The sequence below is a fragment of the Melospiza melodia genome, chromosome Z (assembly GCF_035770615.1).
Source record: "Melospiza melodia melodia isolate bMelMel2 chromosome Z, bMelMel2.pri, whole genome shotgun sequence".
Classification (NCBI taxonomy): Eukaryota; Metazoa; Chordata; class Aves; order Passeriformes; family Passerellidae; genus Melospiza; species Melospiza melodia.
The window spans coordinates 8,284,079-8,296,391 of record NC_086226.1 but is presented as its reverse complement, the minus strand read 5'-3'; the positions used below and the strand labels follow the sequence as shown (position 1 = coordinate 8,296,391).

Genomic DNA, 12,313 nt, shown 5'->3' with positions numbered 1-12,313 from the left:
CCAGGGTGCCAAAGCAGGGGAGCATGGAGTGGTGCTCTCCTCTACCTCAGCGCGGGGGCTCGCGGCGCTGGCTGCTCCCCGCGCTCCCACCACGGCCGTGACTCCGTCTGTCTATTAAACGAAACAAACTTGTGAACCAAACTGGTGCTGACGGTTGTGTGCAGGGCATGGTGCCACCCACTGAGCCACAGGGCCCAGTTTGGAGGTGCAGGAAACCCCAACATGCTGGGGTAACACCTGTGGTGCCTGAGGTTTCACGGCCCACCGTGCAACCTCAATTTCGGGGAGCTCTGAGTTGCAAACGGGTGCCCTATGCCCACCAGACATGGGCTGGATCAGACAGGGCACCAACTCCAGCTGTGCCAGCCAAGCTGTGGGGCTTGCCCCCATGAGCCCCCAGTGGCAGCTCACCCATGGGTGGGCATCCTGTTAGGCTGCTCTGTGCCAGGAAAGGAAATACGACACTGGAGCTGCTGAGACCATGTCCATGGGGCTGTCGGGTTGGACCTGGTGAGATGCCAGCAGTGATGCACCAGCCTGGCACCTGAGCAGTGCCCACAGAGGACACAGGTGACCGTGGTGGAGCTGGGAGGTGCACATACATGTGGGTGGTCACTTGTGCTCCCTTGTACAAACTCAGTGGCATGTACACGCAGACTGTCACGCTCAGGCTCGCACATGGGCTTCCACACGTGTGCAGACACCTGTAGATTTGAAGAGGCACAGAGGACTCCCGTGGGGACAGAAACTCCTGTTTGAGTCCCCCACTGAGGCCAGACTCGGACCCCTGGGGACACCCAGCTTCCCGGGGACAGCCGCAGTTCCTCAGGTACAGCCCCACCTCAGCCCCTCGAGGACAGCCCCCAGTCCTGCTGAACAGCCCCAGCCCTTCGGGAGCAGCCACAACCCAGAGTCCCGCCGACATTCCCAGGGCAAGGGGGGACCCCAGCCCGGACCCCGAGCCCACTCGGGGAGCGGTGTTGCTGTCCAGGGTGCTGCAGCAGCGCTGCCGGCCCCAGACCCAGCCTCGGGACACGGGGGTGACACGGAGGGTCGGGGTGTCACGCTGGGAGGGCATGGGGGTGACACAGAACCCCTGCAGAGGAGGATGGTCTGGCGAGTCCATCCCCGTGTTCCGGCCACCGGGGATGGAGGAAGGTTCGTGAACAACAAGGGGTGTGTGCGTGTGTGTGTGGGCTGTTTGTGAGTGTACCAAGCAGAGCTGGAGTGGGATTGATGCAGCCTTAATTGGGCTCTCGTGTCCCTTTGCACTGCTGTGAAGCGCTGGCCGCGGCTCATCGAGCAGCGCAGCCCCAGGGAGCCGGCAGGGCACATGCGGGCCCGCGTCCCCACTCATTACCGGGCTCAGAGGGTGATGTGCGCTTCCGTGCCCCCTGGGGAGCTCGGGGACACAGCTGCTGTCACCTGAGCAACCAGCCCTGATTGATGCCTGCTTCCCCGTGTCCTGCAGGGACTGTAATTGAGCACGAGAGAGAAGGTGGAGGATGAGGGGACAATCCAGCCCAGCCGCTGGAGCACTGAATCCAGCTGCAGCGCTGGGCCCGGGGCAAGTGGTTGAACCAGTGTGCCCCTGCAGGCTGCAGGGATGGGGATGTGGCCAAAGGCCTGCTCTCATTCCCAACGAGCAGGGAGCAGGCTGCATGTGCTGGGCTGTGGGCAACCAGTGCTGCAGCTGCAGCTCCCTTCTGTAGCTATGATACTTTCTGAAAAATATCATGATATTTTCTGAAAATATCTGATATTTTCTATGATATTTGCTGAAAAATCCTTTCCTTAGGATTTTTTTTTTCTCCTGAGAAGCTAAGAAGCCTCAAGAACAAAATGTAAACAACAATTTTCTGCTGCTGTGGAATGCAACAGGATCTGTGATTGGTCTCATATAGTTGTTTCTAATTAATAGCCAATCACAGTCAGCTGGCTCAGACTCTCTGTCCGAGACATAAGCTTTTGTTATCATTTCATTCTTTTTCTATTCTTAGCTAGCCTTCTGATGAAATACTTTCTTCTATTCATTTAGTATAGTTTTAATATAATATATATCATAAAATAATAAATCAAGCCTTCTGAAACATAGAGTCAACATTCTTGTCTCTTCCCTCATCCTGGGACCCCTGCAAACACTGTCACAAGGTGTTGCAAAGGATGGAACTCTGGATGGAACTCAAAGGCTTGCAAACTGGATGGAACTCTGAAGGGTGGATGGGGACAGTCCCAAAGCTCATCCCAGTGCTGCCTGAGTGCCTCAGCTCAGGGTGCTGGGTGGTCTGGGACCCTCTAAGATGGGCATTTGTGTGTTTGGGTCATCGCCCATCGTGCTGGGCCCAGGCCATGGCAGGGCTGGTTCCCTCTGAGCACAGGCCATGGCTTAGAGAAGCAGAGGCCATGGCTGTGTGCCCAGCCCTGCCCCCCTGCAGCCCCCGGCCCTGCTGCAGCCCCCGGGCACTCCTGCTAATGAAGCCGTTTCTGTTTGTCACCTTTGTGGAACAAAGCTCAGCTCCTCGCCCTCTGAAGATCCCAGGCATCGATCCCTGGGAAGAAAAGGCAGCGCACACGAAGCCTCAGCCTTCTCCTGCTGCCTGAGCGCTCTGCACAGCTCCTGCAGGGGCTCTGGGGGGGCGTGAGGGCTGCTGGGGCACTGGCCCCCCCACAGCTCCTGCCTGCATCCTGTACCATGCTCAGTAGGAATGCACCTGTAGGGACAATGATTTTTCAGGGCACAGTGGGTTTAGCTTTCAGCAGAGGGCAATGGGAGGGTTCCCCAAAGCCATGCAGCCCACATTATCAGCGATGTTAGCAAAATACCTGCTGTTGGCTGATGGGTTTTATCTAAAGAGTGGCTTGGAACCTTGACATGGTGTTCCCTGGTGGCTGGGCTATGGCAGTGCAATACCCAGGCCCGTGTTCACCCTGGCACTGCTGAGGAAATTTGTACATGATGGGGCTGAGCCCTGGGATACAGAGAATGACATCAGAATGTGCTTTGAAAATTCACAGAGTCACAGAATCATCAGGGCTGCAAGGGACCCCTGGAGACCACCCCCCTGCCAAGGCAGGGTCACCTGGAGCAGGTGACACAGGAACACATCCAGGTGGGGTTGGAATATCTGCAGAGAGGGAAACTCTGCCACCGCCCTAGTCAGCCATTCCAGTGGTCTGTCACCCTCAGGATAATGAAGTCCTTCCTTCTGTTTTAGCTTATGGCTATTGCTCCTCATCCTGTCACAGGGCACCACTGGAAAGAGTCTGGCACCATTCCCTCTGACACCAGCCTTTGATACATTTACATACATACATTTATGAGATCCCCTCAGTCTTTTCTCCAGACTGAACAGGCCCAGCTCCCACAGTCTCTCCTCAGAAAAGAGATACTCCAGACCCCAGATCATCCTTGTGGCCTCTCTGGTATCTTCTTATTTTCCCTGTCCTGAGGAGCCCAGAAGGGGAAAGGGCACTCTCGATGTGCCCTCACCAGGGCTGAGCAGAGGGGCAGGATCACCTCCTTTGATCTGCTGCCCACAGTCTTCCCTAGGATACTTCTTGCTCTGTGGTTGAGAAACCCTCTGGACTTTTTCTGTGGCAGTTGCTGCTACTATGAATTAGTTTCATCCCTGTCAGAAATCCGTGTAATTGTGAGTGCCAGCATGGCTGGGGTTGGCTGCACCATTCATTAGTGCTTCTCTTCTTCGCGAGTGTCACCTGTGGCAGTCGATAAGAGAAAGGTGAACGCGGGCAGACAGAGGCCTGGGGGAAAGCCGGCGGCAGCCTCCCGGATTTCAAAGGGCCCGCATCCACACGGATCGCTACATCAATTCCTTTTAATACATCCCAGCGCCTCTTTCCTGGAGGACCACGCAGGAATGAAGGGGCCATCGACTGCCCTCCCAGGCGGCGGGAGGGCTGCACGCCTCCCTCTGCAGTGCAAATCGCCATCGACCGCGCCGCGTCCGCCGAGAGGGCCCCGTTCCGCCAGACGCGGCCTCCTCTCCCGCCTCCATGGCAACCGCGGTCCTTAGCAACGCGCCGCCGTGGCAACCGCCGGGCGCGCCGGAAGTGAGGCGCGGCCGCTTCCGCCCGGCACGAAGATGGCGGCGGGCGCTGCGGAGCTGCGGCGGCTGCAGTGGCGGCTGGAGGAGCTGGAGCAGCGCGTCGGCCTCGGCGGCGGGGGCTGCGCGCCGCGAAAGGTGCTCGGGGGGGGGAGCTGCGGAGGGCGGCCCGGGGCCGTTTGGGACGGGCCGGCGCGGCCTGGGGTGCTGCTGCCCGGCGGGGCCTGACAGGGCCGTCCCCTTCCTCTGTGTCTTTGCAGGTGGCGGACGAGCTGGTGAAGGTGCAGGTGGCGCTGAACAATATCGCCGGGAAGAGGGAGAGGATCAAAATCCTTTTTAAGAAAAGTGAGCGGCTCTTGCGGAACGGGAAGGATCGCAGAGGGCGGGAGGAGGGAGCTCCAAAGCGTTTCGCTGCTGTAAACAAAAGTACCATCCGCAATCTGCTTGTTTTGGGCCTTTATCTCAGTTTGTTTGGCACAGAAATAAGTAATTGGGAGAGGTTTTTGTGCTCCCGATCCTCCAGCTCAGCAGTCAGAGATGGGAAACGGGCAGCTGGAGGCTCTTATTTGCTCAATTTCCATCTGCCCGTGTCAGTGCCAGGATCTGCTCTGGCTGAAGGGCAATCCTTGAAGGCTCTTGGAGCATGAGCTTCTTGAATGAATTCCTGCACATTTGGACTTCTTGGACATGCTGAAGTAGCTCTGCTCTCTGTATGTGGTGGGAGCAATAAAGTTCACGCTCAGTGGGCAGAACTGGGGAGCTGCCTCCAAACTGGGTGGTGCTTTATCGTGCAGAGCTGCATGCTGGCCAGGTTTTGCTCTGTGTTGTCACGGGAGGGGCAGGGAGGGTCGTTGTGGTCCGACTCTGCAGTGGCTGCTCAGTATCACAGAATAAATTGCATTTGTGGATGATTTTAAGGACCAGATGGGGGCCTGTTGGCTGGTTTTGTCCTGAGGATGGGAGAAAGCAGATTTCACTCACCTTTGATAATTGTTGTCCAGACAAAAAGCAAGATTTCCTGTTGTCCCTAAAGCAGTGTTTCCTGGCTTGAGCCATTTGTCAGTTCTTGGTCATAGAGCTCCAAAGCGACGTAGAAATTAATTAATTTGGGAGAAAAAAAAAGGTGGCCCAGTGAGCAGTGTTTGCACAGTAATCTGATACGTAGAGGGAGGGGAAGCTGCTCTTGTGAATGCCATAACATCTCCCCTAATTTTTGTGTCCAAACCTGTTCATCCCTCCAGTTGAAGATGTAATAAAGTACCTTGACCCCCAGTACATTGACAGGATGGCTGTTCCAGACACTATGAAGCTGCAGTTCATCTTGGCAGGTATGGCATGAAAAAATGAGAGTAAACAGGAGGCTTTTGTAGCACTGCAAAAAAAAAAAAAAATGTCCGTTACCTAAGATGGATCAGGATGGATTTCTTTTCTTCAGTTGTAAAGATGTGGCACAGCACACCCTGTGGAGGTGTCAAGAGGGGTTTGTACAGGGATGTCTGCCACCCTCAGTGCTCCCTTGTGCACAGCCACACTGTATTTTTATCAGCTCTGATCTCTCCCGTATTGATCACTCACTGTAGCCCCAAATTAATCAAAGGCTGCTAAGAAAAGCTGGAGCTAGAATGGTTTCCTCACCCCACTTCTAGTATTCTCCAGGCTGGGACAAAATCAGAAGACGTTTGGGTGTATTTTGACATTCCCTAGCCTTGTCCTTTCTTTACCTGAGGAATTTGATCAAGCTGCAATGGTGCAATCTGTGAATGGAATTCCATAGAGTCGTGGAATGTTAAGGGGCTGGAAGGGAGGTTAAGGACCATCCAGTCCCAACCCACCCTGCCGTGGGCAGGGACACCTCCCCAGCTATCCCAGGTTGCTCAGAGCCCCATCCAGCCTGGCCCTGAGCACTGCCAGGGATGGAGCATCCACAGCCTCCTGGGCAACCTGTGCCAGTGCCTCACCACACTCACAGTAAAGAAGTTCTTCCTAATACCCAGCCTAAATTTCCTCTGTTTCAATTTGTACCCATACTCCTTGTCCTCTCATTAAAACTTGGCGGAGATTCTCAGGCATGAAATTGGTGTGAATCAATACCCAGGGATGAGCAGCACAAAAATGTAAATAAAATCATGAACTAGCTCCTTTCTGTAAAGACAGATCAGCTGGAAAAATTACCACTATTTGTGAAAAGCCAGAGCAGTGTTTTGTGTTTACTGATGTTGCTCCTTGTCCCCCCCAACCAGAGGAACAGGCCATTCCTGCCCGTGCAGCCCTTCTGGAGCAGGTGAAGACCCTCCAGCCCATCCTGGACAGCACCAGTATCCAAGGTATGCGTGTTCTGCAAGCTGGAGCTGCAGGTGCCACCTGCTGAGCTGTGGCCTGTCCTGCTTTCTTTCTTTTGTCTTCAGCCTGGGAGTGGAGAAGAGGACAGCTTAGTGGGGTGAGAGTAAACTGAGTGCAAACTTGGTCTGCCCCTTCCCCATGCTGCTCCAGCCTCCCTTGCAGGGACAAGGAGGTGATAGAGCTTGTGGAGCAGCCTAGGGAGAGCGCCATGGCAGAGAGGGTGAAGCCTGGCAGGTCGTTCCTTCCTGTGAGCTCTTTCACATCCAGCACATCTCTGCTCCAGGCAGGTGGTTTGCTCTGATGTAGTTCTTGATTAGCCCTCGCTGTGGGCATCCCTGAGCTCATAGCATAGTTAAGTAGGTTTTTTCAATCCTGTGTGACACTTGCACTCAGTGAGTGGAGTTCTGCCATGCTGTGCTCGTGGAGGAGGACTGGGCTGTACTTTGGGAGCTGTTCCCATGTGTTGTAAAACAACCCAAAGTGATTTCTCCTCTGTGCTTCCAGCGGTTCCTGACCACGCAGCCAAACTGCAGCGGCTCTCGCAGATCCACATACAGCAGCAGGTACCGTCAATGTTCTTATCAGTACTGACTACAAGGGCCTAGGAACCTTTTGCCAGTGGCTGTACTGACACCCCTGTATTTGTATTGGATTGAATTGCTCATTTATGGCATTTTTTGCAATCTGAATTTTCAAACTATGATCTTAAAGAAGTTTTAAGTACTCCAAGGGGGAAAAGGAGCCAGGATTTCTGTGAATTGAGTCCAAGTTGGAAATTTGCCCACCATAACCCCACTCAGAACAGCTTTCAGTGACACCTAGTAAGTGACAGTAGGTTCAACCATCTTGAATTCCCCCTTTTACAGAGACACTGAAGTGAGGCATTGCTCTCCTCCAGTGTCCTACTCTCTGGAATGTTGTTGACACTGTCACCCTGTCCCTTCACCCTTTCTCTCCCTGTATGAGCACTCTTGCAGCTGGCAGTGAGTAGCCTGGGCAGTTCCTAATGGTCTGTTTCAGCATTTTGCTGTGAGTTTCAGTTCTGGAGCAAGCAAAGCCTGGATACTGAGGAGAGGCAGGCAGCAGTGCAAGCCTGGGGGCTTTGCTGCTTCATGGGACCAGTCCAGCTGCAGTGAGCACCCACAGCCAGGGCCTGAGCACTGAGTGCTGGCCTTGGATGGGTTTCCTGCCGTGCTGTCATGGACTGGGAAGGGAGAAATGTCCTTCACCTTATTTTTGCTCATGCACCGTGACTCCCCTGTTCGCAGGAGAAGCGTCACGATCTCACTGACAGCGTCAAGACACTCCTTGAGGATTACAACAAAATGGTATCCTTTGAACTTTGGGCTTGGAACACCTGAACTGACCCCTTCCCCTGGCTGATCCTGTTGCATCTCCAGCCTGGGGTTTAACAGCCTTTCTGATGTGGTGACACCTGTGTCCCTGTCTTGGCTGCGTAGGATCCCAGTGCTGAGGCACATCCCAAAGCCACAGTGGGTAGGGAAACTCTGTAGAAAGCCCTTGCATGGCTGTGGTATGTGGTGTTCACAAGTGCCTCCTGGACTCCTGTGGGTGTATGGTGCTGTGCAGTGGCTCAGCCACTGGGTGGATTGAATCCATATAGGCTTTCAGCAGCCTGGTGCCCTGTGCTCTCCCAAGGAGTCAGGGGTATAATGGTGCTGTCAGGATGCTTTGGGTTTCTTCCCAAAGGTTCTGGGTTTCTTCCTCGCAGTTTCCACATTACTTTCCTTAAGTATCATGTCCAGACCCTGCTTCTCTCCAAGCAGTTTGTGCAATGGAATGAAATCCTGACACGTCTAGAAGTGGCCAAGCAGGCAAAACCTGTGGCAGAGTGATGGCAGAGCTGGGAGCACAGCATGCCCAGGGCTCCTGTGGCACAGCTTGCATCCTGCTGGTCCCAGCTCCTTCCTGCTTGGCACGAGCATGCTGAAGTGACAAGGAAGGATCCTGGAGCACCCAGCTCTGTACAGAGCCTTGCCAGCCCCCAGTCAAAGCCACACTCTCCTTAATCTGCCACCATTTGCAAATCTTGCACTTCTCTGAAATGCATGTTAGTTTTAACGTATTTCAAAAACGCGATTTCTGTGCTTCCTTGTGGGCTGTAGTAAAGTCCTGAAACACTAACTGCGTTGTCTCTCTCTCCCTGGGTGTGAGGAGTGCTCCTGGCACAGACTGGGGATTTTTCCCCAGGCAGTGATCTCTTGGCAGCCTCCAGGAGATGGCCAGTGGTTCCTTTCAGCCTTGGGCCAAGGGTGGGTAAATTCCTTCCAGTCCCACACTCTTGTAGACTGCCCCACACTCCTGTTCGTGTGAGTTGCCCATGCTCAGGGCAATCTGGTCTTGTGGATCTTTTCTGCCTTGAAGTTCTGCCATCTCTGTGCTGACAGAAGGAGTAGCTTTTGCCTTTATCCCGCCTCTGCTTTCCTGAGGCTGCTGCAAGCCAAGGCCCATGCTGGCTCTTTCCCTTTCCAGTGAGAGGCACAAGCCTTGCCTTGCTTGGTCTGGCTGTAACATGGAGTTTCCAAGGCCATGCTTTTGCAAGGGTCTCAAGCCCTTCAGGTTGGTGAGACACTGCCCAGCTGAGTGTGACCTGGGAGTCCTGCAGGAACGGGGCAGAATCCCCACAGGAATTCCTGAAGAGCTTGCCGGTCCCTGAACTCTCCCTGATCAGCAACCTCGCTGTTTGTTAAAAAAACCTGCTCCCTGCAGCTGCCTGGGGAGCTCAGGTAAGGGTGGGAGCTGGCGTTCGGCCTTCCGTGGGAGCGCACAGGGACTCCGTGTCCATGCCCAGTGCCAGGAGAGCGGGATGTGCCCGTGGGAGCGCAGAGAGACACTGTGGCAGTACCTGGTGCCGGGAGCGCAGGATGCGCCCGTGGGAGCGCACAGGGACGCCATGCCCGGTGCTGGGAAAGCGGGATGTGCCCGTGGGAGCCCACAGGGATGCTGTGTCCGGGGCCGGGAGAGCGGGATGTGCCCGTGGGCGCGCACAGGGACTCCGTGTCCGTGCCCGGTGCCGGGAGAGCGGGATGTGCCTGCGGGAACGGGGAAGCCCCGGGATCGCCCTGTGGGCGGGGCCGCCGTTTGCCCCGCCCACTACGGGCACACCCGGTCATGTGGCTGATGGGCGTGGCCCCGGTATCGAGCCCCCCCCATTTCGCCTCGCGCTTGCGCGCGCCCGGCGCCGGCCGCCATCTTGTGTCGAAGGGCGCGCTGAGGCGGCCGCAGGTGAGCGGGGGTTCCGCACCCCACACCGGGGCATCCCTCACTCCCACCCCGGCATTCCCGCATCCCACCGCGGCGGCCTGGCTCCCCCCGGGCCCTCCGGCACCGATGCGGCGGTGGCCGTGTGGGGGTGAGGGCCTCGTGTACTCCCAGGGTTCGGAGCGGGGTCTCCGCGCTGCCGTGTCCCTGAGGAGGATGGGGTGCGGGGTGCAGGGTTTGGGTGCAGCGGGACTCAGGACCCTGCGGGAAACAAAGTGCTGCGGCCTTCTGCACCTTGAGCTGTGCGTGGGGACGTGGAGTGCCCTGCACAGGGTCAGGCAGACTTAGGTCAGGATGGCACTTGCCTTGGCTGAGGTGGCAGATGTGAGACTTGGCCTTTCTGTCTTTTACTCGAGGAAAGCTTTTTTTATTCCTGCAATTCCTGGCTTGCCATCTCCCTTGTGACACGCAGTGTTTTACCCTCAGCTGGGCTGGCCAGGTCTCCATGAGCCTGTATTTGTACACGAGGTCCTGCACATAGACTCTGCTTGAATTTATCCTGAGCATTTTCTGGTGCAGCTGTGGCCAGCATCCCCAAGTTCTGTTCTTAGTCACCCCTTTTCACTTGTTTGTTCTGCATTCTCTTGAGATACAGCAGTGTTTTTCATGTCGCCCTGCTTAGGTGCACAACACTTAAGCTGTTTTTTTCACAGCCTGCCTGCCAAGGCTCAGGCCGCCCTGTGGTAACATTCGTAGTGTAGGTGTGTCCTTATGAGGACTGGGCTAATCTTTTGGTTATGCCTTTCCAGGATTCCCAACCCTGACAGTTCAGAGTGCCCTTCAAAGGAAAGGCTGTAGCTAACTCTGGTGAGAGTTTCTTTACCGCTGGGTGTTCATGGGTCTGTTTTCCTTTTCAGTATTGCAGAATGGAGAACTATAAGAAGACCAAAATTGTGGAGAGACCTTGTCCTCTTCCTTTCACTGACCTGCCCGCTGATATTATTGAAATGAAGGTGAAGGACGGGAGCAAAATTAGGAATCTGATGGGCTATGCCATGAGCAAGATGGAGCAGGACTCGGTGAGGCAGATTCTATTCACTGGCTCAGGCAAGGCCGTCAGCAAGACCATCACCTGCGTGGAAATCATGAAACGAAGGCTGAAGGAGCTGCACCAGATCACCAAAGTGCTCTTCAGACAGATCGAAGAAATCTGGGAGCCCATTGTGCCTGAGGCAGGCCTCGATGCCTTGACAGTGAAGAGGAACATTCCTGCCATTTGCGTCCTGCTGAGCAAAGATGCCCTGGATCCCCAGGAGCCGGGGTACCAGGCCCCAGGATCTTTCGATGCCTTCTGGACTGAGACACTGAAAGCAGAATCGCAGGGCCAGATGAAGAGGAAGCAGGGCGGAGGCCGGGGAGCTGCCAGCACGGGGAAGCACCCTCGCTCCACCGGGGGAGTGCCGGGCGGGCCCTGAGGCGGCGGCTCCGCGTGGTTCAGGGGAGCTGCAGAAACCAGCCCGGGGCTGCGGCTGCTCAGCTGTTGCTGAACACGGGGCTCACACAGGTCTGAGGGGAGGGCAGGAGGGGCGGACTGTTACAACTGGGCGTGATCCTGGCTGTCTGAAAATGGGTTTTGACAAGTTACCGTGCCAGAGGCTGCCGGGCTGTACTCCTTAGGGGATTGCGGAAGATGGGAATTGCCTCTTCTTGAGCAAGAACTGTCAGTGTGCTGTCAGCACACCAACCAACAGTGAGGTTTCAGGTGCCTGGGCGTGCAGCAGCCTGGGCAGTGGGACAGACACGTGTCTGTGTGCCAGGTGCAGGTTGCTCTGACCAGTACAAAGGGGAGACAGGACCTGATGTGGAATCCCTGGGAAGCTGCCAGCGCCGCCCTGGCTCATGAACATACAGACAGCAGGGCACAGGGCTGGGCCAACCATTTCTGTGCCTGAAGAGTCCTGCTGAGCCTGTCGGGGGGGTGGAATGTAGGACTGCCAGGATGCAGCTCTGTGTGGCATCATGTGCAGGTAGCTCCTTGGCTCAGCAGAGCTGGTGGTTGTGGATCTCTCTCCAAACAGGCAGCAGTCGACTCGTGTTATAACCAGCCTGAAATCCTGTGGCTCTGCAGCTGTCCTGGGCGGTGGTAATGGGAAGCTCCAAAGGATCCTGTTCGTTCCCCTTTCTGCTCCTTGATAATGCACAAAGATGGTTTTAAAATAAAGATGTTATTCATGTAACTCGGAAATTTGTCATGTCTCACTCGTCCCACTGGAGGTCACCCTGTAAGCATTGGTGGTGGGGTTGCGGCTGCTGGCTGAAGCTCTGCCCTTCCGGCCCTCCTGCTGCACTGTTTGTTCCTTGCGTGACTCTAAATGGACCCTGATCCAAGGGGAGGTTGTTATCCAGATTCTAACCTCTTTTCGCATCCAAAATAGATCAAGGTTCTGTTTCTTTTCTGTGAAGTTTTTTGCTATTTTTTTTTTCCGTCCTTTAATAAACTGGCTGGAACTGCAGCCTCAAAAAGACTTGTCCTAAACTCTGCTGAGTGAGGCAAAGGATGGACCATCTCTTGTGCAGTAGTTTCCGTCCTGGAGCAGGTCTGGTCAGTAATTCTGGGCTGGAGAGAAGGGCTGTTCCTGTGATGGGCTGGGCTCTCGCCTTGAGAGCTCACACGTGTCCTGAGCACT

At 55.3% G+C, this 12,313-nt stretch overlaps 2 protein-coding genes across 3 annotated transcripts; both read left to right on the top strand.

The window, feature by feature from the left end:
• The first annotated feature begins 4,088 nt into the window (after positions 1–4,088).
• DCTN3 (dynactin subunit 3) lies at positions 4,089–8,549 on the top strand. The gene is made up of 7 exons (XM_063179905.1): positions 4,089–4,202; positions 4,325–4,409; positions 5,306–5,392; positions 6,305–6,388; positions 6,909–6,967; positions 7,673–7,732; positions 8,171–8,549. Exons 1-7 carry the CDS (start codon positions 4,104–4,106, stop codon positions 8,258–8,260), a joined length of 564 nt encoding a protein of 187 aa, XP_063035975.1. The 5' UTR covers positions 4,089–4,103; the 3' UTR covers positions 8,261–8,549.
• A 142-nt stretch (positions 8,550–8,691) lies between these two features.
• Positions 8,692–11,863, top strand: RPP25L (ribonuclease P/MRP subunit p25 like). Of its 2 annotated transcripts, none has more exons than XM_063179904.1 (2): positions 8,692–9,151; positions 10,544–11,863. In XM_063179904.1, the coding sequence occupies exon 2, from the start codon at positions 10,553–10,555 to the stop codon at positions 11,099–11,101; it is 549 nt and encodes a 182-aa protein (XP_063035974.1). In that variant the 5' UTR covers positions 8,692–9,151; positions 10,544–10,552; the 3' UTR covers positions 11,102–11,863. The 2 variants fall into 2 exon arrangements, with proteins under 2 accessions (XP_063035974.1, XP_063035973.1); XM_063179903.1 differs by lacking the exon at positions 8,692–9,151 and adding an exon at positions 9,577–9,650.
• The last annotated feature ends 450 nt before the right edge of the window (positions 11,864–12,313 follow it).